The sequence below is a fragment of the Rana temporaria genome, unplaced genomic scaffold (genome assembly GCF_905171775.1).
Source record: "Rana temporaria unplaced genomic scaffold, aRanTem1.1, whole genome shotgun sequence".
NCBI classification, from domain to species: domain Eukaryota; kingdom Metazoa; phylum Chordata; class Amphibia; order Anura; family Ranidae; genus Rana; species Rana temporaria.
The window spans coordinates 1-24,465 of record NW_024404559.1 but is presented as its reverse complement, the minus strand read 5'-3'; the positions used below and the strand labels follow the sequence as shown (position 1 = coordinate 24,465).

Below are 24,465 nucleotides of genomic sequence, written 5' to 3'. Positions count from 1 at the left end.
ATTTGATGGGGAACACTGGCGGCAATTGATGGACACACTGGCAGCAATTGATGGGGAACACTGGCAGCAATTGATGGGGAACACTGGCAGCAATTGATAGGGAACACTGACAGCAATTGATGGGGAACACTGGCAGCAATTGATGGGGAACACTGGAGGCAATTGATGGGGAACACTGTCAGCAATTGATGGGGAACACTGGAGGCAATTGATGGGAACACTGGAGGCAATTGATGGGGAACACTGGCAGCAATTAATGGGGAACACTGGAGGCAATTGATGGGGAACACTGGCGGCAATTAATGGGGCACACTGGTGGCAATTGATGGGGCACACTGGTGGCAATTGATGGGGAACACTGGCAGCAATTGATGAGGAACACTGGTGGCAATTGATGGGGAACACTGGCGGCAATTGATGGGGAACACTGGTGGCAATTGATGGGGAACACTGGCGGCAATTGATGGGGAACACTGGCTGCAATTGATGGGGAACACTGGTGGCAATTGATGGGGAACACTGGCAGCAATTGATGGGGAACACTGGCGGCAATTAATGGGGAACACTGGTGGCAATTGATGGGCACAGTGGCAGCGTTTGATGGGCACAGTGGCTGCTTTGATGTTTTTGATGTTGATGGTTTTATTTTCAGTTTGTTTGCGCTCCCCCCAAAATTGGCTGACTTCCACCAACCATCACATCTCCAGCATTCTCCATGACTGACTTATACCAACCATCACATCTCCAATGTTCTCCATGACTGACTTCCACCAACCATCACATCTCTAATGTCAGCCATGGGTTGGAGGTGTGATGGTTGGTGGGGGAAGTCAGCCATGGGTTGGAGGTGTGATGGTTGGTGGAAGTCAGCCATGGGTTGGAGGTGTGATGGTTGGTGGAAGTCAGCTATGGGTTGGAGGTGTGACAGTTGGTGGTGGAAGTCAGCCATGGGTTGGAGGTGTGATGGTTGGTGGAAGTCAGTCATGGGTTGGAGGTGTGATGGTTGGTGGAAGTCAGCCATGGGTTGGAGGTGTGATAGTTGGTGGAAGTCAGCCATGGGTTGGAGGTGTGATGGTTGGTGGTGGAAGTCAGCCATGGGTTGGAGGTGTAATGGTTGGTGGAAGTCAGCCATGGGTTGGAGGTGTGATGGTTGGTGGAAGTCAGCCATGGGTTGGAGGTGTGATGGTTGGTGGAAGTCAGCCATAGGTTGGAGGTGTGATGGTTGGTGGTGGAAGTCAGTCATGGGTTGGAGATGTGATAGTTGGTGGAAGTCAGTCATGGGTTGGAGGTGGGATGGTTGGTGGAAGTCAGTCATGGGTTGGAGGTGTGATGGTTGGTGGAAGTCAGCCATGGGTTGGAGGTGTGATGGTTGGTGGTGGAAGTCAGTCATGGGTTGGAGGTGTGATGGTTGGTGGTGGAAGTCAGTCATGGGTTGGAGGTGTGATGGTTGGTGGAAGTCAGTCATGGGTTGGAGATGTGATAGTTGGTGGAAGTCAGTCATGGGTTGGAGGTGTGATGGTTGGTGGAAGTCAGTCATGGGTTGGAGGTGTGATGGTTGGTGGAAGTCAGTCATGGGTTGGAGGTGTGATGGTTGGTGGAAGTCAGTCATGGGTTGGAGATGTGATAGTTGGTGGAAGTCAGCCATGGGTTGGAGGTGTGATGGTTGGTGGTGGAAGTCAGCCATGGGTTGGAGGTGTGATGGTTGGTGGAAGTCAGCCATGGGTTGGAGGTGTGATGGTTGGTGGAAGTCAGCCATGGGTTGGAGGTGTGATGGTTGGTGGAAGTCAGCCATGGGTTGGAGGTGTGATGGTTGGTGGAAGTCAGTCATGGGTTGGAGGTGTGATGGTTGGTGGTGGAAGTCAGCCATGGGTTGGAGGTGTGATGGTTGGTTGGTGGAAGTCAGCCATGGAGAATGTTAGAGATGTGATGGTTGGTGGTGGAAGTCAGCCATGGGTTGGAGGTGTGATGGTTGGTTGGTGGAAGTCAGCCATGGAGAATGTTAGAGATGTGATGGTTGGTGGTGGAAGTCAGCCATGGGTTGGAGGTGTGTTTGTCTCGTATTGATAGGTGACACACAAGCCACGCCTCTCTGTTTTTGTCACAGAGTACACAGAGATCAGATAACCTGATGGCCCTCTCTGATTGGATTAATTATCAGCCAAGGTATAAAGGTCCCGAGATAAATGCAGAGTCAGGAACAGAGGAAGCAAACTTTGCAGAGTTGCCTTCATTCTCCAGGAGCCTTCCTGAGCCCCGGACCTTCCAGGTAAGACCGATGGAGCGCCACACATTTCTCTGGATTTTCTAGGGGGGGGGGGGGGGGTGGTTGCCAACTGGATTTTCTAGGGGGGGGGGGATGGTTGCCAACTGGATTTTCTAGGGGGGGGTGGTTGCCAACTGGATTTTCTAGGGGGGGGGATGGTTGCCAACTGGATTTTCTAGGGGGGAGGGTGGTTGCCAACTGGATTTTCTAGGGGGGGGATGGTTGCCAAAGCTGCACGGCATGTGATTTGTATAGAATGTTTTCGGATGAATTTGTTACGCCAACCAGTGTCACGGGCCCTTGGCACCCATGCCAACTCCTTCGCCCAACATCCGCTCCGGGAGCTAAAGCCAAGTCACTGTCCCCCCCCACCCGTCCCATGGAAGGAAAAAAGGGGGGACTGACCAGCCAACAGAAGGACGGATGGAGGAAGCTCATTAGAATATGTCCCATCAGGGAAAAAGGCGCATTGTGACTGTCCGGTGGGCGGAAGTCTCAGCCGAGTGAATGGTACATATTACCGAGAACGAGAAAGAAGGCATTGTGTAGAGTCCGAGCAAAAAGACAGTGTGACAGAGAGAGAGAGAGAGAGACACAGAGAGAGACAGAGAGAGAGAGACAGAGAGAGAGACAGAGAGGGACAGAGAGAGAGCGAGACAGAGAGAGAGAGACACTGAGAGAGAGAGAGAGAGAGTGAGACACACAGAGAGAAAGATAGAGAGAGAGGGACAGAGAGAGAGCGAAAGAGAGAGAGAGAGACAGAGAGAGAGAGACAGAGAGAGAGAGAGAGGGGGACAGAGAGAGAGAGCGAAAGAGAGACAGAGAGAGACAGAGAGAGAGAGAGAGTGACAGAGAGAGACAGAGAGAGACAGAGAGAGACAGAGAGGAGGAGAGAGAGAGACAGAGAGAGAAAGAGACAGAGAAAGAGAGAGAGGAGGAGAGAGAGAGACAGAGGGAGAAAGAGAGAGGGAAAGAGAGAGGGAGAGAGAGAGAGAGAGAGAGAGAGCGGGGGAAATGTGACCACCAGGAAGGGGCAGCTACAGACACAGAGCTACAAGTGTGCCTGAGTAAAAGAATGACTGTCTGTAGGTGAGAGACACACATTGTCCAGGACGAGGAATGTGACAGACAGAGAGATTGTCCAGGAAATCTCAAGGAGAGGAGACCTCATCTGAGGAAGCTTCTGAGATACCTACCGAGGAGGAGACCAGAGGAGCCATCAGGACCAGGTATTGGGGCTCCCGCAGATCATGAGCATGGGTTAGGGTCTGCACCCCCATCCCCGCCACATTTACCTCTAAAGTCCCCAACATCCTCCCAGGTATTGGGGCAAATCTTGAGCATGGTTTTTTTTTTAAGTGTCCTCCTCCCGGGGTCTGTACCCCCCCCACCATTCTTCCCTCTAAAGTCCCCAACATCCTCCCAGGTATTGGGGCAAATCTTCAGCTTGTTTTTCATGAACTTTGTCCCCCTCCCGGGGGCTGTACCCCCAATCCCCACCATACTTGACCTCTAAAGTCCCCAACATCCCCCTAGGTATTGGGGCAAATCTTGAGCTTGTGTTTCATGAACTTTGTCCCCCTCCCGGGAGCTGTACCCCCATCCCCACCATACTTGACCTCTAAGGTCCCCAACATCCTCCCAGGTATTGGGGCAAATCTTCAGCTTGTTTTTCATGAACTTTGTCCCCCTCCCGGGGGCTGTACCCCCAATCCCCACCATACTTGACCTCTAAAGTCCCCAACATCCTCCCAGGTATTGGGGCAAATCTTGAGCATGGGATTCATACACATAGTCCCCCTCTCTGGGTGTGAACCCCCATCCCTGCCATACTTACCTCTAAAGTCCCCAAAATCGACTTTTGAGATATTGGGGCATCAACAAATCCTGAGCATGGGTTTCTTGAACCTTACCCCCCCCCCCTCTTCGGGGTCTGTAACCCCATCCCCCACCATTCCTACCTCCTCCATGTCCCCAAAATCCCATCCCTGCCATACATACCTGTAAAGTCCCCAAAAATCGACGTTTGAGGTATTGGGGCATCAACAGATCCTGAGTATGAGATTGATAGACGGTGTCCCCCTTCTCGGGGTCTGTTCCCCCACCCCCGCCATACATGGGGGTTATGTCACATATGTGGACCTCTAAATCCCCAACACCTTCTTCCCAGGTATTGGGGCTTCAACATTTCGGAGGATTCATGAACAGTGTCCCCCTCTCAGGATTTGTGTCCCCACCCCCCACCATACACGGGGTTCTGTTCCTGTAGTCACATGCATGGACCTCTAACATTCCCAGGTATTGGGGCAGATACAGAAGTGTATTAATGATGGGGGGGGGGGGGTCTTAGGGGTTGGTGTTAATGTTGGGGGGGGGGGGTCCTAGGAGGCTGGTTCTGGTTCTACCATCTCTGGGGGTTGGTGTTAATGTTGGGGGGGGGGGGGTCCTAGGAGGCTGGTTCTGGTTCTACCATCTCTGGGGGTTGGGGGGGGGGGGTCCTAGGAGGCTGGTTCTGGTTCTACCATCTCTGGGGGTTGGTGTTAATGTTGGGGGGGGGTCCTAGGAGGCTGGTTCTGGTTCTACCATCTCTGGGGGTTGGTGTTAATGTTGGGGGGGGGGTCCTAGGAGGCTGGTTCTGGTTCTACCATCTCTGGGGGTTGGTGTTAATGTTGGGGGGGGGGGGTCTTAGGGGTTGGTGTTAATGTTGGGGGGGGGGGTCCTAGGAGGCTGGTTCTGGTTCTACCATCTCTGGGGGTTGGTGTTAATGTTGGGGGGGGGGGGGGGTCCTAGGAGGCTGGTTCTGGTTCTACCATCTCTGGGGGTTGGTGTTAATGTTGGGGGGGGGGGGGGTTCCTAGGAGGCTGGTTCTGGTTCTACCATCTTGGGGGTTGGTGTTAATGTTGGGGGGGGGGGGGGGTCCTAGGAGGCTGGTTCTGGTTCTACCATCTCTGGGGGTTGGTGTTAATGTTGGGGGGGGGGGGTCCTAGGAGGCTGGTTCTGGTTCTACCATCTCTGGGGGTTGGTGTTAATGTTGGGGGGGGGGGGGTTCCTAGGAGGCTGGTTCTGGTTCTACCATCTCTGGGGGTTGGTGTTAATGTTGGGGGGGGGGGGGGGGTCCTAGGAGGCTGGTTCTGGTTCTACCATCTCTGGGGGTTGGTGTTAATGTTGGGGGGGGGGGGGGGTCTTAGGAGGCTGGTTCTGGTTTTACCATCTCTGGGGGTTGGTGTTAATGTTGGGGGGGGGGGGGTCTTAGGAGGCTGGTTCTGGTTCTACCATCTCTGGGGGTTGGTGTAAATGATGGGGGGGGGGGGTCCTAGGAGGCTGGTTCTGGTTCTACCATCTCTGGGGGTTGGTGTAAATGATGGGGGGGGGGGTCCTAGGAGGCTGGTTCTGGTTCTACCATCTCTGGGGGTTGGTGTTAATGTTGGGGGGGGGGTCCTAGGAGGCTGGTTCTGGTTCTACCATCTCTGGGGGTTGGTGTAAATAATGGGGGGGGGGGTGCTGACTTTACTATCTCTAGTCTGGCGTTAATTTTTTGCTGTTCAAATTGTTTGAAATATCAGATTTTACCTAAAGTAGGTACATCCATAGCTGCAGGGCTGTCTCAATAAGAGGGCACACATGGGCACAGCCCAGGGGCCCCAGCTGCATGGGGGGGCCCCTGCACTTTCCCCAAAGCAGCTGGTCCTTGAGCCCTGCGCTGCCCCCATGATGGCACTGAGAGTGATAGATACACAGGGGGGGCAGTCTGCCTCCTACCTACTTGATGTCATCATTGTAGGGGCCCCAGAGCATTACTTTGCCCGGGGGCCCATGATGCCATTAAGACGGCCCTGTGTAGCTGGGTGACTTTGCACACCAATTGCCATGGTTAGTAAAATCCTTGGCTTAAATCTTTTTTCTTCACCTTCCATCTCAGTGCTGCTGATCTCCTGCAGCCTCTTTGCAGCCACTTCCTGTCTCCATACCCTCCAGTGATGCGATTTCTCAGGGGGGGGTTTCCTGACGGTGACACCAGAGGATCTGTGTCATGTGTGCTGAGATGGTCACTTGTAGTCTCCATCATGTGACAACATAGGAGAAGAATTAGGAGACAAGGACGGGGTGTTGTCACCATAACAGGAAGTTCCCCCCCTCCCCCCATGGCAGGGTTGTTGTTTTTTTTATTATTATTAATTATTTTTATTATTAATTTTTCAACAACAATTCCATTTAACAATGTATCACATATCAAAAACATTCTAATAATGTAAACATCATTATCTATATCCTATACACCCCCTCCCCCCCCAAAAAGACAAAGGAATGTGCCCCCCTCACCCCCACTTATTCCCCGTGACTCTCTCCCACCCCCCCCCCCCTATAGAAAAAAATAAGCAAAAATATTTTTTCCTTTCCTTTTTCTTTTTTCCCTTTGTTAAAAAATAAATAAAAAATTAATAAAATAAAAAAAAAACTCCTTATATAAGAGGCTTCTAAAAATCCATTTTGCCCTTTATAACTTATCACTCTTATTACCCCCCCCCCCCACACACCTCCCTAAAAAAAAAAAAAAAAAACATTTATATCTGAGGCTTCTAAAAGCCATAATACCCATTTATAACCCCCCCCCCCTTATCTCCCTTCCCCTCTTCCCTCTTCTGTTTAAAAAAAAAAAAAAAAAAAGTGACCCCCCCCCCTCAATGCCCCCCCTCCTCTTATACCTATACAGGTGGGGGTTAGGGGCGGAGCCACACGAGCATTCTCACCCTCTCTCCCCCCATGAGCATGTACCTAGAATTTCTGCAGCTCCTTATATTATTCTATCTCTGGTAGTTCCCATTTCTCTGAACTTCTCCTCTCCATAGAAATCCTTCTCTCTGCCTCCATATATGAAGGAACTTCTCCCTTCCATAGAAATCCTTCTCTCTGCTGGATATTGTCTGATTGCTGATTAGGAGGGACTGTCCCTTATTAGGACCAAATCCCTCTGTCCCTCTTTTATGACTAAACCACTCTGTCCCTCTGTCCTCCTTAGTTGTCTCTCTGTCCTCCTCAGTTGCCTCTCTTTCCTTCTAAGTTGTCCTCCATTGTTGTTCCTCTGCCCCCCGCCCAGTTGCCCCTGTGTCCTCCTTGGTTGTCCCTGTGTCCTCCTTGGTTGTCCCTGTGTCCTCCTTGGTTGTCCATGTGTCCTCCTTGGTTGCCCCTGTGTCCTCCTTGGTTGTCTCTGTGTCCTCCTTGGTTGTCTCTGTGTCCTCCTTGGTTGCCCCTGTGTCCTCCTTGGTTGCCCCTGTGTCCTCCTTGGTTGTCTCTGTGTCCTCCTTGGTTGTCTCTGTGTTCTCCTTGGTTGTCTCTGTGTCCTCCTTGGTTGTCTCTGTGTCCTCCTTGGTTGTCCCTGTGTCCTCCTTGGTTGCCCCTGTGTCCTCCTTGGTTGTCTCTGTGTCCTCCTTGGTTGTCTCTGTGTCCTCCTTGGTTGCCCCTGTGTCCTCCTTGGTTGTCCCTGTGTCCTCCTTGGTTGTCTCTGTGTCCTCCTTGGTTGTCTCTGTGTCCTCCTTGGTTGCCCCTGTGTCCTCCTTGGTTGTCCCTGCGTCCTCCTTGGTTGTCTCTGTGTCCTCCTTGGTTGTCTCTGTGTCCTCCTTGGTTGCCCCTGTGTCCTCCTTGGTTGTCTCTGTGTCCTCCTTGGTTGTCTCTGTGTCCTCCTTGGTTGCCCCTGTGTCCTCCTTGGTTGTCTCTGTGTCCTCCTTGGTTGCCCCTGTGTCCTCCTTGGTTGCCCCTGTGTCCTCCTTGGTTGTCTCTGTGTCCTCCTTGGTTGTCTCTGTGTCCTCCTTGGTTGCCCCTGTGTCCTCCTTGGTTGCCCCTGTGTCCTCCTTGGTTGTCTCTGTGTCCTCCTTGGTTGTCTCTGTGTCCTCCTTGGTTGCCCCTGTGTCCTCCTTGGTTGTCTCTGTGTCCTCCTTGGTTGTCTCTGTGTCCTCCTTGGTTGTCTCTGTGTCCTCCTTGGTTGCCCCTGTGTCCTCCTTGGTTGTCCCTGCGTCCTCCTTGGTTGTCTCTGTGTCCTCCTTGGTTGCCCCTGTGTCCTCCTTGGTTGCCCCTGTGTCCTCCTTGGTTGTCTCTGTGTCCTCCTTGGTTGTCTCTGTGTCCTCCTTGGTTGCCCCTGTGTCCTCCTTGGTTGTCTCTGTGTCCTCCTTGGTTGCCCCTGTGTCCTCCTTGGTTGCCCCTGTGTCCTCCTTGGTTGCCCCTGTGTCCTCCTTGTTTGTCTCTGTGTCCTCCTTGGTTGCCCCTGTGTCCTCCTTGGTTGTCTCTGTGTCCTCCTTGGTTGTCTCTGTGTCCTCCTTGGTTGCCCCTGTGTCCTCCTTGGTTGTCTCTGTGTCCTCCTTGGTTGCCCCTGTGTCCTCCTTGGTTGTCTCTGTGTCCTCCTTGGTTGCCCCTGTGTCCTCCTTGGTTGTCCCTGCGTCCTCCTTGGTTGTCTCTGTGTCCTCCTTGGTTTCCCCTGTGTCCTCCTTGGTTGCCCCTGTGTCCTCCTTGGTTGTCTCTGTGTCCTCCTTGGTTGTCTCTGTGTCCTCCTTGGTTGCCCCTGTGTCCTCCTTGGTTGTCTCTGTGTCCTCCTTGGTTGCCCCTGTGTCCTCCTTGGTTGCCCCTGTGTCCTCCTTGGTTGCCCCTGTGTCCTCCTTGTTTGTCTCTGTGTCCTCCTTGGTTGCCCCTGTGTCCTCCTTGGTTGTCTCTGTGTCCTCCTTGGTTGTCTCTGTGTCCTCCTTGGTTGCCCCTGTGTCCTCCTTGGTTGTCTCTGTGTCCTCCTTGGTTGCCCCTGTGTCCTCCTTGGTTGCCCCTGTGTCCTCCTTGGTTGCCCCTGTGTCCTCCTTGGTTGTCCCTGTGTCCTCCTTGGTTGTCTCTGTGTCCTCCTTGGTTGTCTCTGTGTCCTCCTTGGTTGTCTGTGTCCTCCTTGGTTGTCCCTGTGTCCTCCTTGGTTGTCCCTGTGTCCTCCTTGGTTGTCTCTGTGTCCTCCTTGGTTGTCTCTGTGTCCTCCTTGGTTGTCTCTGTGTCCTCCTTGGTTGTCCCTGTGTCCTCCTTGGTTGTCTCTGTGTCCTCCTTGGTTGTCTCTGTGTCCTCCTTGGTTGTCCCTGTGTCCTCCTTGGTTGTCCCTGTGTCCTCCTTGGTTGTCTTTTTCCTCCTCAGTTGTCCCTCTATCCTCCTCCTCGGTTGTCCCTCCGTCCATCTCAGTTTTCCCTTTTTCCTTCCAGGTGTTCCCATTCTGTCCACATTTCTCTGAACTTCTCCTCTCCATAGAAATCCTTCTCTCTGCCTCCATATATGAAGGAACTTCTCCCTTCCATAGAAATCCTTCTCTCTGCCTCCATATATGAAGGAACTTCTCCCTTCCATAGAAATCCTTCTCTCTGCCTCCATATATGAAGGAACTTCTCCCTTCCATAGAAATCCTTCTCTCTGCCTCCATATATGAAGGAACTTCTCCTCTCCATAGAAATCCTTCTCTCTGCCTCCATATATGAAGGAACTTCTCCTCTCCATAGAAATCCTTCTCTCTGCCTCCATATATGAAGGAACTTCTCCTCTCCATAGAAATCCTTCTCTCTGCCTCCATATATGAAGGAACTTCTCCTCTCCATAGAAATCCTTCTCTCTGCCTCCATATATGAAGGAACTTCTCCTCTCCATAGAAATCCTTCTCTCTGCCTCCATATATGAAGGAACTTCTCCCTTCCATAGAAATCCTTCTCTCTGCCTCCATATATGAAGGAACTTCTCCTCTCCATAGAAATCCTTCTCTCTGCCTCCATATATGAAGGAACTTCTCCTCTCCATAGAAATCCTTCTCTCTGCCTCCATATATGAAGGAACTTCTCCTCTCCATAGAAATCCTTCTCTCTGCCTCCATATATGAAGGAACTTCTCCTTCCATAGAAATCCTTCTCTCTGCCTCCATATATGAAGGAACTTCTCCTTTCCATAGAAATCCTTCTCTCTGCCTCCATATATGAAGGAACTTCTCCCTTCCATAGAAATCCTTCTCTCTGCCTCCATATATGAAGGAACTTCTCCTCTCCATAGAAATCCTTCTCTCTGCCTCCATATATGAAGGAACTTCTCCCTTCCATAGAAATCCTTCTCTCTGCCTCCATATATGAAGGAACTTCTCCTTTCCATAGAAATCCTTCTCTCTGCCTCCATATATGAAGGAACTTCTCCCTTCCATAGAAATCCTTCTCTCTGCCTCCATATATGAAGGAACTTCTCCTCTCCATAGAAATCCTTCTCTCTGCCTCCATATATGAAGGAACTTCTCCTCTCCATAGAAATCCTTCTCTCTGCCTCCATATATGAAGGAACTTCTCCCTTCCATAGAAATCCTTCTCTCTGCCTCCATATATGAAGGAACTTCTCCTTTCCATAGAAATCCTTCTCTCTGCCTCCATATATGAAGGAACTTCTCCTCTCCATAGAAATCCTTCTCTTTTTTACGTCGTTTGCGTAAGTCGTCCGTGAATCGGGATTTACGTCGTTTACGTCCACGTCGAAACCAATAGGCCTGTGCGGCGTACTTAACCGCAATGCACGCTGGGAAATGTAGGCGCCCGGCGCATGCGCAATTCCAAAAAAAAATGTAAAAAAACGTGAGGTCAAGCCTCATTATCATAAAACACCCCCCCCCCCCCCTCAAACACATTTGATTTAGGCGCCCTTACGTCCGCCGCTTTAGGCTACGCCGCCGTAACTTAGCAGGCATTGTGAATCATTACTCGCTAACTTGCGGCGGCGTAGCTTAAATTCCTTAAGCTACACCGCCGCAAAGTTGCGGCAATCTTACTGAATCTACCTATAAGGCTCCATTCACATCTAGGCAGACAAATTAGCTGCGTTTTGTCCCGCGATTTGCGGCGGCAAATAGCTGCGTTTTGTACCGCTATTTGCGGCGACAAAACGCCACGATTGTCCGCCTAAGCCCGCATTCACACCTAGGCGTTTTTACGCCTGTAGCGCTACGCCGCTGCCGCCAGAGGGCTGAAAACAGATGTCCCTCTATGGAGATGGTTCACATCTCCACGCCGAACGCCGGACGCCTGTCGCGTGAAAAAAAGTCCCGGACCTTTTTTTCAGGCGTCTTCGAGCGTTCGGCTAGGAGATGGGAATCATCTCCATAGAGGGGGTCATCTTGGGGCACATCTAGGCGGACAATACCGGCGTTTTGTAGCCGCAAATCGCGGTACAAAACGCCGCTATTTTTACCGCTATTTGCGGCGACAAAACGCCGCGATTGTCCGCCTAGATGTACCCCTCTATGGAGATGGTTCCCGAAAGCCGCCTGAAAAAAAGGTCCGGGACTTTTTTTCAGGCGGCAGGCGTCAGGCGTGGAGATGTGAACCATCTCCATAGAGGGCAATGTCTTTTCATCCCTCTGGCGGCAGCGGCGTCGCACTACAGGCGACAAAACGCCTAGATGTGAATGGGGACTTAGTGTTTAGTCCTTGTTATCTTCACACATTTCGTTTCAGATCTAGTGAGCGGATTACATTGACTCCGTCATCCTGCCTGTCTGGTTGGGTCGGCCGTTGTCCATTCAGGAGGTGACGCTGTATGTGGGTGACATTTTCCACAGGTCGTCACACCAAACCTGAGAATCTTCATTCCTTGTGGCTGTGGAATGGAGGGGAGGGGAGGGGAAGGTCGATAAATAGACTTTTATGTATCAAGTAAAAAGACTTAAACCAACAATGTGCTGAGATGACAGGCAGATTCCGGAGAGGACAGAGAGGGGACAGAGAGGGGACAGAGCGGGGACAGAGAGAGGACAGAGAGGGGACATAGAGGGGACAGAGAGGGGACAGAGAGGGGACAGAGAGGGGACAGAGCGGGGACAGAGAGGGGACAGAGAGGGGACAGAGAGAGGACAGAGAGGGGACAGAGCGGGGACAGAGCCGGGACAGAGAGGGGACAGAGAGGTGACCAAGCGGGGACAGAGCCGGGACAGAGAGGGGACAGAGAGAGGACAGAGAGGGGACAGAGCGGGGACAGAGAGGGGACAGAGAGGGGACAGAGAGGTGACCAAGCGGGGACAGAGCCGGGACAGAGAGGGGACAGAGAGGGGACAGAGAGGGGACAGAGCCGGGACAGAGAGGGGACAGAGCCGGGACAGAGCCGGGACAGAGAGGGGACAGAGAGGGGACAGAGAGAGGACAGAGAGGGGACAGAGCGGGGACAGAGAGGGGACAGAGAGGGGACAGAGAGAGGACAGAGAGGGGACAGAGCGGGGACAGAGAGGGGACAGAGCGGGGACAGAGAGGGGACAGAGAGAGGACAGAGCCGGGACAGAGCGGGGACAGAGCGGGGACAGAGAGGGGACAGAGAGGGGACAGAGCGGGGACAGAGAGGGGACAGAGAGGTGACAGAGAGGTGACAGAGAGGTGACAGAGCGGGGACAGAGAGGGGACAGAGAGGGGACAGAGAGGGGACAGAGCCGGGACAGAGAGGGGACAGAGAGGGGACAGAGCCGGGATAGAGCGGGGACAGAGCCGGGACAGAGCCGGGACAGAGAGGGGACAGAGCCGGGACAGAGCCGGGACAGAGAGGGGACAGAGCCGGGACAGAGAGGTGACAGAGCCGGGACAGAGCTAGGACAGAGCCGGGACAGAGCTAGGACAGAGAGGGGACAGAGAGGGGACAGAGCCGGGACAGAGAGGGGACAGAGAGGGGACAGAGCCGGGACAGAGCCGGGACAGAGCTAGGACAGAGCAGGGACAGAGAGGGGACAGAGCCGGGACAGAGCTAGGACAGAGCCGGGACAGAGAGGGGACAGAGCCGGGACAGAGAGGGGACAGAGCCGGGACAGAGCCGGGACAGAGCTAGGACAGAGCCGGGACAGAGAGGGGACAGAGCCGGGACAGAGAGGGGACAGAGCCGGGACAGAGAGGGGACAGAGCGGGGAGGGACAGAGCAGGGACAGAGAGGGGACAGAGCGGGGAGGGACAGAGCAGGGACAGAGAGGGGACAGAGAGGGGACAGAGCAGGGACAGAGCGGGGACTTTTCACAATGATGGTGACTTCTACTCCTCCTCTGTGGAATGTGTTTGGGGGACGAGGAGGCTGCACATCAAATATTCCTTAGAATGGCCAAAAGTTGTGGGACTGGACGAGACGAGGCAGCCGCCATCACTACGCCAGGGAGGTACGTCACCAGATGAGCCAACCGTCATCAGAGGGACCAACCGTCATCAGAGGGACATTAGTCCACCTGATCCCTTCTAGAACAATCAGATTTATGTTCTGAAATGATCAAAATGGAAACAATGTATCGGAGTGAATGGAGACATTACAGGTCTTCCTTCTACTCGCTGGATATTGTCTGATTGCTGATTAGGAGGGACTGTCCCTTATTAGGACCAAATCCCTCTGTCCCTCTTTTATGACTAAACCACTCTGTCCCTCTTTTCTCCTAAGTTGTCCCTCTTTCATTCTAGGTTGTCCCTCTGTCCTCCTCAGTTGTCTCTCTGTCCTCCTCAGTTGTCCCTCTGTCCTCATATATCCCCTTATCCTCCTCAATTGTCCCTCTGTCCTCATATATCCCCTTATCCTCCTCAGTTGTCCCTCTGTCCTCCTCAATTGCCTCTCTTTCCTCCTAAGATGTTCCTCTTTCCTCAGTTGTCCCTCTTTACTTCTAAGTTGTCCATTTGTCCTCCTCAACTGCCCCTCTGCCCTCAGTTGTCCCCCTATCCTCCTTAGTTGTTCCTCTGCTCTCCTCAGTTGTCTCTGTGTCCTCCTTGGTTGTCTCTGTGTCCTCCTTGGTTGCCCATGTGTCCTCCTTGGTTGTCTCTGTGTCCTCCTTGGTTGTCCCTGTGTCCTCCTTGGTTGTCTCTGTGTCCTCCTTGGTTGTCTCTGTGTCCTCCTTGGTTGTCTCTGTGTCCTCCTTGGTTGTCTCTGTGTCCTCCTTGGTTGTCCCTGTGTCCTCCTTGGTTGTCTCTGTGTCCTCCGTGGTTGTCTCTGTGTCCTCCTTGGTTGTCTCTGTGTCCTCCTTGGTTGTCCCTGTGTCCTCCTTGGTTGTCCCTGTGTCCTCCTTGGTTGTCTCTGTGTCCTCCTTGGTTGTCTCTGTGTCCTCCTTGGTTGTCTCTGTGTCCTCCTTGGTTGTCTCTGTGTCCTACTTGGTTGTCTCTGTGTCCTCCTTGGTTGTCCCTGTGTCCTCCTTGGTTGTCCCTGTGTCCTCCTTGGTTGTCTCTGTGTCCTCCTTGGTTGTCCCTGTGTCCTCCTTGGTTGTCCCTGTGTCCTCCTTGGTTGTCTCTGTGTCCTCCTTGGTTGTCCCTGTGTCCTCCTTGGTTGTCCCTGTGTCCTCCTTGGTTGTCCCTGTGTCCTCCTTGGTTGTCTCTGTGTCCTCCTTGGTTGTCCCTGTGTCCTCCTTGGTTGTCTCTGTGTCCTCCTTGGTTGTCCCTGTGTCCTCCTTGGTTGTCCCTGTGTCCTCCTTGGTTGTCTCTGTGTCCTCCTTGGTTGTCCCTGCGTCCTCCTTGGTTGTCCCTGCGTCCTCCTTGGTTGTCTCTGCGTCCTCCTTGGTTGTCCCTGCGTCCTCCTTGGTTGTCCCTGTGTCCTCCTTGGTTGTCTCTGCGTCCTCCTTGGTTGTCCCTGTGTCCTCCTTGGTTGTCCCTGTGTCCTCCTTGGTTGTCTCTGTGTCCTCCTTGGTTGTCTCTGTGTCCTCCTTGGTTGTCCCTGTGTCCTCCTTGGTTGTCTCTGTGTCCTCCTTGGTTGTCTCTGTGTCCTCCTTGGTTGTCCCTGTGTCCTCCTTGGTTGTCCCTGTGTCCTCCTTGGTTGTCCCTGTGTCCTCCTTGGTTGTCCCTGTGTCCTCCTTGGTTGTCCCTGTGTCCTCCTTGGTTGTCCCTGTGTCCTCCTTGGTTGTCCCTGTGTCCTCCTTGGTTGTCCCTCTGTCCTCCTTGGTTGCCTCTTTTTTCTCCTTAGTTGTCCCTCTGTCCACTTCAGTTGTCCCTCTTTTCTTCTAGGTTGTCCCTCTATCCTCCTCGGTTGTGCCTCAGTCCTCAGTTGTCCCTCCGTCCATCTCAGTTTTCCCTCTTTCCTTCCAGGTTGTCCTCCTCAGTTGTCCCTAATTTTTTTCTTGGTTGTCCCTCTGCCCCCCCCAGTTGTCCCTCTGTGCTCTGATAGTGTCATATTGCAGGAAGCCTCCCTCCTCTCAGTGACTATCATTGTGACTGGACAGAAAAGCGGGGGGGGGGGGGGGCACATCACATGTGGACTAACCGGTCATTTTTTTGCTTATTAATCTTTTGCGGTCTGCGTAACGGTGGGTGTGGCAGGGGGCGTGTCCTTTGCCTACATACTCCGAGGTTCAAAGACGTCGCGCTCTCTTACCTCGGGGGAGGCGGGAGGTAAGAGACCGAAACGTATTTTATATCAATTTATTCATCAAATTATCACCGGGACTAATCATGTAACGTTGTGATGATGTCAGTGGATCACAATGCTGCGCTATAGTATATGGGGGTGAGATCCCGTGAGGATCCCCAGAGATCAGAGAATACAATTGGAGGGATTTGGGGGTGAAATTAATTTTTTTCTGCTAATGGAATCTCTGTGATCTCTATATAGAGATCTCTATTGTGTTCTGTATGGACGGGGGAGGGGGGGGGGGGGGGGGGTTCGGTGTATTTATCGTGATTTTTGTATTTTTTTGTGTGTGTTTGATATTTATTATATGTGTACTGTCACTTTAAATGTTTTATTTACCTTTTTGTTGATTTTGTATCTTTTTTTGGTCTTTTTTTTTTTCTCTTTTTTCTTAAAATACAATTTTATATTACAAATTGCTTCAAAATTATAGTTAAAGCCAATAAAAAAATATGACATGGGTTATTTAGAGGGGGGGGGGGGGTGCCACCCGGGGCCCTGGGGACCTCCGGGCCTTTTAATAATAAAAAAATATATATATATAAAACATTTATTTTTTTAAATGTTATAAAAAAAATTTTTTTAAAAAGGGGGGTTGCCATCCGGGGGGCCTGGGGACCTATGGGCCCTTTAATAAAAATATTTGTTTTATATATATATATAGAAAAAAATATTTTATTTTTATAAAGAAAAAAAGGGGGGGTTGTCATCCTCACAGAAATATATATATATATTTTAAATGTTATAAAATAAATAAAAAAAAAGGGGGGGTTGCCATCCAGGGGGGCCTGGGGACCTATGGGCCCTTTAATAATAATAATATATATAGAAAATAAATGATTTTCTTTTTATAAAAAAAATAAAAAATAAAAAAGGGGGGGTTGCCATCGGGCCCCTTACAATTTTTTTTTTTTTTAAATGACATAAAATAAATAAAAAAAAAAAGGGGGGTTGCTATCCGGGGGCCTGGGAACCTCTGGGCTGTTTAATAATATAAAAAAAGGCCCCTTACAAAAAAAAAAAAGGATGTTGCCATCCGGGCCCCTGGGGACCTCCGGGCCCCTTACAGGAGTACTGCCTGTACCCCCCTGATGGCGGCCCTGGATACATACAATCAGTATATAGGATATAGAGACATGTGGCTACTGACCCCCCCCCCCCCCTGATTTATATTGAAATTAGGAAATGATCTATAGAGCAAAAATCTTAAAGGGTCGGATCGTTGTCACCCTATAACAGGAAGTAACCTCCATGCATAGGTGTGCGCAAGGGGTGTGCCAGATGTGCCTGGGCACACCCTAATCCTGGGGGTGGCAACCCATCAATGGTCGAGCAGGTGACAGGTAAACCGCAATCCTTCCTTGCCGACCCTCGTAACCTGGATGGGAGAGGCGGCGGGGGTGCAATTTAGTGGAACTGATCTGTGTTTTCCTCCTGCAGCAGCTGAAAGTTGGCTTCTCCTCCTCTCCCTCTTGTTGAAATTCAGCTGCCACAGGAGGAAAATACATGGAATCGTACCAATATATGTCCCCCATGTGCTCCCTCGCTCCCCCATGTGCTCCCTCTGTCCCCCATGTGCTCCCTCTGTCCCCCATGTGCTCCCTCGCTCCCCCCATGTGCTCCCTCGCTCCCCCCATGTGCTCCCTCGCTCCCCCATGTGCTCCCTCGGGTCCCCCATGTGCTCCCTCGCTCCCCCATGTGCTCCCTCTTCCCCCCATGTGCTCCCTCGCTCCCCCTTCCCTCATGTGCTCCCTCGCTCCCCCCATGTGCTCCCTCGCTCCCCCCATGTGCTCCCTCGCTCCCCCATGTGCTCCCTCGGGTCCCCCATGTGCTCCCTCGCTCCCCCATGTGCTCCCTCGCTCCCCCATGTGCTCCCTCGCTCCCCCCATGTGCTCCCTCGCTCCCCCATGTGCTCCCTCAGTCCCTCATGTGCTCCCTCGCTCCCTCATGTGCTCCCTCGCTCCCCCATGTGCTCCCTCGCTCCCCCATGTGCTTCCTCGCTCCCCCCATGTGCTCCCTCGCTCCCCCATGTTTTCCCTCGGGTCCCCCCATGTGCTCCCTCGCTCCCCATGTGCTCCCTCGGGTCCCCCATGTGCTCCCTCGCTCCCCCATGTGCTCCCTCGCTCCCCCCATGTGCTCCCTCGCTCCCCCATGTGCTCCCTCAGTCCCTCATGTGCTCCCTCGCTCCCTCATGTGCTCCCTCGCTCCCCCATGTGCTCCCTCGCTCCCCCATGTGCTTCCTCGCTCCCCCCATGTGCTCCCTCGCTCCCCCATGTTTTCCCTCGGGTCCCCCATGTGCTCCCTCGCTCCCCATGTGCTCCCTCGGGTCCCCCATGTGCTCCCTCGCTCCCCCATGTGCTCCCTCGCTCCCCCCATGTGCTCCATCGCTCCCCCATGTGCTCCCTCGCTCCCCCATGTGCTCTCTCGCTCCCCCATGTGCTCCCTCGCTCCCCCATGTGCTTCCTCGGTCCCCCATGTGCTCCCTCGCTCCCCCATGTGCTCTCTCGCTCCCCCATGTGCTCCCTCGCTCCCCCATGTGCTCCCTCGCTCCCCCATGTGCTTCCTCGGTCCCCCATGTGCTCCCTCGCTCCCCCATGTGCTCCCTCGCTCCCCCCATGTGCTCCATCGCTCCCCCATGTGCTCCCTCAGTCCCTCATGTGCTCCCTCGCTCCCTCATGTGCTCCCTCGCTCCCCCATGTGCTCCCTCGCTCCCCCATGTGCTTCCTCGCTCCCCCCATGTGCTCCCTCGCTCCCCCATGTTTTCCCTCGGGTCCCCCATGTGCTCCCTTGCTCCCCATGTGCTCCCTCGGGTCCCCCATGTGCTCCCTCTGTCCCCCATGTGCTCCCTCGCTCCCCCATGTGCTCCCTCGGTCCCCCATGTGCTCCCTCGCTCCCCCATGTGCTCCCTCGCTCCCCCATGTGCTCTCTCGCTCCCCCATGTGCTCCCTCGCTCCCCCATGTGCTTCCTCGGTCCCCCATGTGCTCCCTCGCTCCCCCATGTGCTCTCTCGCTCCCCCATGTGCTCCCTCGCTCCCCCATGTGCTCCCTCGCTCCCCCATGTGCTTCCTCGGTCCCCCATGTGCTCCCTTGCTGCCCCATGTGCTCCCTCGCTCCCCCATGTGCTCCCTCGCTCCCCCATGTGCTCCCTCGGTCCCCCATGTGCTCCCTTGCTGCCCCATGTGCTCCCTCGCTCCCCCATGTGCTCCCTCGCTCCCCCATGTGCTCCCTCGGTCCCCCATGTGCTCCCTCGCTAGGGTGACCACATGTCCCGGATTGCCCGGGACAGTCCCGCATTTTGCAGTTCTGTCCCGGGTCCCGGGCACCTTCATTCCAGGACAATACAGTGTCCCGGAATGAAGCTGACACAGCCACCCGATGAGCCCACAATGAAAACTGTCTGTTTCCCAGCCCAGGGTGTTCAACCCGCCAAATGCCCTGCAATGCACTGCGCCCAACCAGTGCGCAGTAAACGCTGATTGTTAAGGAGCGGGGGCTGGGTATCCGGCATCCTTAACAACTGATGAGTCATCAGCTGTCAATGGGCTTCCCCGCTGACAGCTGAATAAAAAAAAGCTGCCAATAGAAAAAAAACGGCGTGGGGTCCCCCTCCCCTAGTCCATTCCAGAACCTTTGGGTCCTTTGGGGGCTTCCAGATTCTGATAATCCCCCTGCCTGCATGCCACCACGACCACCAGCCAGGGTAGGATGGGGACAAGGTGCTTTTGGGTGAGGGGTCTGGTATGGGTGAGGGGTCTGGTATGGGCTAGGGGTAGGGGGCACTATGTTTTTTATGTGCTTTTTCTTTCCAATAGCAACCGTGAGTCAATTTAAATGTGATTTGACTCTTTAGAAATGTAATTTTTGCTGCAGCAGGTTCTATACGTGGTACACATGCACCACTTTATAGGCAGACTAAGGGGACCCCCCAGCCACTATATTTAGAGGATATGTTCATTTTTATTGTTGCACTTAATAGAATCCTGAAAAATTGTAAAAAAAATGTTGCATTGGCAGTACCCGGACCCCCATACCTATTATGGCCAATTACTTGCATAAAAGCCTTTAAAATTGGCAAATTTTTGTGAAGGAGGGGGGAGTCCCTAAATGGCAGTTTGGAAATGTGGTCACCCTATCCCTCGCTCCCCCATGTGCTCCCTCATGTGCTGTCACCCTGTAACAGGAAGTGACCTCCATTTGAGTCTCTGTTGAAAGTCCATGTGACAGGGTGACAAACACAGGAGCATAATTGGGAGATAGAGGCACAGTGTTGTCACCCTGTAACAGGAAGTGACTTTCATGGTGGGATCACCGGGGATTATTTTATTGTAATTTTCAGATTTATAAATACTGAATCTGACTTTTGAAATGACGGTGACATATTAAAGCTTCTATGATTGGGGGTACATCTACTTTGAGGTGCTGTATGTGCGCACACCTCCTCTGGTGTTAGTTTCTTTATCCATTCCCCATGAGTAAGCTCCCAGTGGGCAGAGGGAAACACGTTGGGGGTGTGGCCTGGCATAGTTTCTTTATCCACTACCCATGAGTAAGCTCCAGTAGGCAGAGGGAAATTCTGGCCAGCACGTGTTGGGGGCATGTTCTGGCGTTAGTTTCTTTATCCATCTCCATGAGTAAGCTCTGGTGGGCAGAGGGAAACACTTTGGGGGCGTGGCCTGGCATCATTTCTTTATCCATCCCCATAAGTAAGCTCCGGTGGGCAGAGGGAAATGCGTTGGGCGTGGTCTGGCGTTAGTTTCTTTATCCATCCCCATAACTAAGCTCCGGTGGGCAGAGGGAAATGCGTTGGGCGTGGTCTGGCGTTTCTTTATCCATCTCCATGAGTAAGCTTCAGTGGGCAGAGTGAAACGCTTTTGGGGGCGTGGCCTAGCATAGATTCTTTATCCCCCCCCCCCCCCATGAGTAAGCTCCAGTGGGCAGAGTGAAATGCTTTTGGGGGCGTGGCCTGGCATAGTTTCTTTATCCACCCCCATAAGTAAGCTCCAGTGGGCAGAGGAAAAATCGTTGGGCGTGGTCTGGCGTTAGTTTCTTTATCCTTCTCCATGAGTAAGCTCCAGTAGGCAGAGTGAAACTCTTTGGGGGCGTGGCCTGGCATTGTTTCTTTATCCACACCCCATGAGTAAGCTCCAGTGGGCAGAGTGAAACGCGTTGGGGCGTGGTCTGGTGTTAGTTTCTTTATCCACCCCCCATGAGTAAGCTCCAGTGGGCAGAGTGAAACTCTTTGGGGGCGTGGCCTTGCATTGTTTCTTTATCCCCCCACCCATGAGTAAGCGCTGGTGGGCAGAGTGAAACGCGTTAGGGGCGTGGTCTGGCATAGTTTCTTTATCCACCCCCCATGAGTAAGCTCCAGTGGGCAGAGTGAAACGCGTAGGGGACGTGGTCTGGTGGGAGGTCCAGGCTGAGTCTGCCATTCACTATCATACAGCGGGTCTTGACTTGATATCTAATTCTGTTCTACCCTTAGTGGTGGGGGGTTGGGCTCTCTGGGGGTCTCGGGGGGTATTATATATATATATATGGTGGCAGTTGACTGACTCCTCTGTTTCTTCCCCTCACAGCTGATCCAGGATGAATTGGGCCGGATTGTACGGGATCCTGAGCGGTGTGAACCGCCATTCCACGGGCATCGGGCGCATTTGGCTCTCGGTGGTCTTCATCTTCCGTATCATGGTGCTGGTGGTGGCCGCGGAGAGCGTTTGGGGGGACGAGAAGTCCTCCTTCACCTGCAACACCCAACAGCCCGGATGTAACAGCGTCTGCTACGACCACTTCTTCCCCATCTCCCACATCCGCCTGTGGGCCCTCCAGCTGATCATCGTGTCCACGCCGGCCCTCCTGGTGGCCATGCACGTGGCTCACCTCCAGCACCAGGAGAAGAAACTCTTGAAACTCACCGGCCACGACGACCCCAAGGAGCTGGCGGACGTGAAAAAGCACAAGATCCGCATCTCCGGCACCCTGTGGTGGACCTACACCATGAGCGTGATCTTCAGGATCGTCTTCGAAGTGGCCTTCATGTACCTCTTCTACCACATCTACCCCGGCTACGCCATGATACGCCTGGTCAAGTGCGGAGAATACCCCTGCCCCAACACCGTGGACTGCTTCGTGTCTCGCCCCACCGAGAAGACCATCTTCACCATCTTCATGCTGGTCACCTCGGGGATCTGCATCCTCCTCAACGTCTCCGAGCTTTTCTTCCTGGTCGGGAAGGCTTGCGCCAGGAGGCGGATCCGACACGAAGATTCCTACCGGGGCCACGAGAGCCGGCAGAACGAGATGAACACGCTGCTCACCGTAGACAGTATCAAAAAGGGCCAGGCGGGCCAAGAGAAAGGAGAGCATTGCTCCACGTCCTAGAGGGCCGGCACGTGGGATGGACCCCGAGGTTTGGGGGGGGCTCCATGGGGGGCCCTTCGTAGGGACAAAGCACATGACTCATTTCACGGCAATATTTGCACAAGAGGAGGCGGGGCGATGGTGGCGAGGGTTCCGCCTCCGCCGCTCTATGTTGTGCTCGCCAGTTGCCGGCGGTCCACCATTCACAGGTGCTTCATGCAGTATTTTTGGGGTAACACGGGGGGGGGGAGGGGAGAGGGGGGAGGGGGGGGGGAGGGGATGGACGCCATTTTTTTTCTGCAGGGATTTCGGGTGGATTTTTACTCTTATAATGTTTTAATATCGATGTGATTTGAAAAATTAAAAAAATTAAATTCCTTAAAACCGTTTGTGTCTGGATGTGAGCTGCGTTTTCTCCACACAAAAAAAACTGAAATCCCGATAGCAGAGGCGGCTCTCTAATTAGGCGGTCGCCTTAGGCCTCGCCCCCCGCAGGGGCCTCGCCGCCTAACAAATTTCCGTTACTAAACAGCCGACTCTGATGCAGATGCATCTCCGGAGCTAAAGCGGGTGAGAAGTGCGGGCGTGTGTCACTTGTGCCCAGGGGCGGATAACGGAAGCACCAATTCATGCAGGTAGGTGGCCACGGAAAATCATTCAATGGGCGTGCGAGTACCTGAACCCGGGTCCCGGTATCACCCTTCTGAGGCAGAGCTCAGACTGGCAGAGGGAGAGGAGGACTGGCAGAGGCAGAGCTCAGACTGGCAGAGGGAGAGGAGGACTGGCAGAGGGAGAGGAGGACTGGGAGCCAATCAGGTTTGCTGAACATGTTCAGAAAAGGAAACACTGATAGGAGGAGAGAGCAGAGTGAGCAGAGGGAGGGTCTTAGCAGTCTTCTGCTCTTTCACTGCACAGTCAGCAGGTGGCGGTGGGGGAGAGGAACACCTGGCTGTGTGGCACAGCTGTGTAAATCTCAGGACTGGATGGACAGAAATATAAATCCTTTAATCAGACATGCCAAATATATATATGTGTGTGTGTTATGTGTTCGCCTTCAACATTACGCCTTTGTGTGTTCAATCACCTGCTCTCTACCCTAACATTTTTATTAAAAACACATAAATACTTAATATATATATTTTTTATTATTATTATTTTTTTTTCTTTTCCAAAATAAAAAATATGAAATATATATCTAAAATTATTTTCTATATATCTGTTATATATATATATATATATATTTCATATTTTTTATTTTTGGAAAAGAAAAACTAATAATAAAAAATAAATGTATTTATCTTTTTGTTTTTTTTATTGAATATATTTTAAAAAATGTGTGTGTATGTGTATATATATATATATCATTTTTTCTATATATCTTTTATATGTATATATATGTATTTTTATAAATATTTTTCATAATATTTTATAATAATATATTAAAAAATATATATAAATATATTCAATTTTATTAAAAAAAAGAAAAGAAATGAAATATATTTATTTTTTATTATTATGTTTTCTTTTCCAAAAAGAAAAAATATGAAATTTACATTCTATATATATATATATATATATATATATATATATATATTCTATATAAATTTACATAAATAAATATGTATTTTGTAAAATAAATATTATTATGTTTTCTTTTCCAAAATTATATATATATATATATATATATATATATATATATATATATATATATAATTTTTTCTATATAATATATATGTATATATATATATGTATATATATATATATATATATATATATATATATATATCTAATAATATATTAAAAAAATATATATAATATATTCAATTTTATTAAAAAAGAAAATAAATGCATTTATTTTTTATTATTATGTTTTCTTTTCCAAAAAGAAAAATATGAAATTTACATTATATATATATATATATATATATATATATATATATATAAATAAATATTTTGTAAAAGAAAAAAATATATAATAAAAACATTATATTATATATATATATATATATATATATATATATATATATATACACACACACATTTTCTATATATGTATTTATTTATTTTTAATACATTTTTTTTAAGGTAGAGAGCAGGTATTACTATGGTAATTGAACACACAAAGGCGTAATGTTAAACTCCAGGCAAACAGCTAATCAGAAATTTTTTTCAAATAATAATAAAAAAATAAAATAAAAACACACACACACATATATATATAATATTTTTTTTATGTATATATAGATATTTGGCATGGAAGACTGAGGACATCTTGTGGCAGAAATGAAGTACTGCAGGCAATGTTGTCAGCTGAAAGGTCTTGATTGGCTCTGGGGGAACATACAGGCCCCTTTCACATTGAGGCGTTTTTCATGCGGTACAAAAATAGCGCTGCTATACCGCATGAAAAAATCTTGCCCTGCAGGCTGCAATGTGAAAGCCCGAGGGTTTTCACACTGAAGCGGTGCGGTAAC

At 51.1% G+C, this 24,465-nt stretch overlaps 2 protein-coding genes across 4 annotated transcripts; both read left to right on the top strand.

The window, feature by feature from the left end:
• Positions 1-1,218: 1,218 nt before the first annotated feature.
• Positions 1,219-2,064, top strand: LOC120922503 (50 kDa spicule matrix protein-like). The gene has a single exon (XM_040334695.1). It carries the CDS (start codon positions 1,219-1,221, stop codon positions 2,062-2,064), a length of 846 nt encoding a protein of 281 aa, XP_040190629.1.
• Positions 2,065-2,159: 95 nt separating this feature from the next.
• On the top strand, positions 2,160-22,240 carry LOC120922502 (gap junction beta-1 protein-like). 3 transcript variants are annotated; one of them, XM_040334691.1, is made up of 2 exons: positions 2,160-2,266; positions 21,211-22,240. In XM_040334691.1, exon 2 carries the CDS (start codon positions 21,221-21,223, stop codon positions 22,010-22,012), a length of 792 nt encoding a protein of 263 aa, XP_040190625.1. In that variant the 5' UTR covers positions 2,160-2,266; positions 21,211-21,220; the 3' UTR covers positions 22,013-22,240. The 3 variants fall into 3 exon arrangements, with proteins under 3 accessions (XP_040190625.1, XP_040190628.1, XP_040190627.1); XM_040334694.1 differs by lacking the exon at positions 2,160-2,266 and adding an exon at positions 3,262-3,492; XM_040334693.1 differs by lacking the exon at positions 2,160-2,266 and adding an exon at positions 13,273-13,418.
• Positions 22,241-24,465: the final 2,225 nt, after the last annotated feature.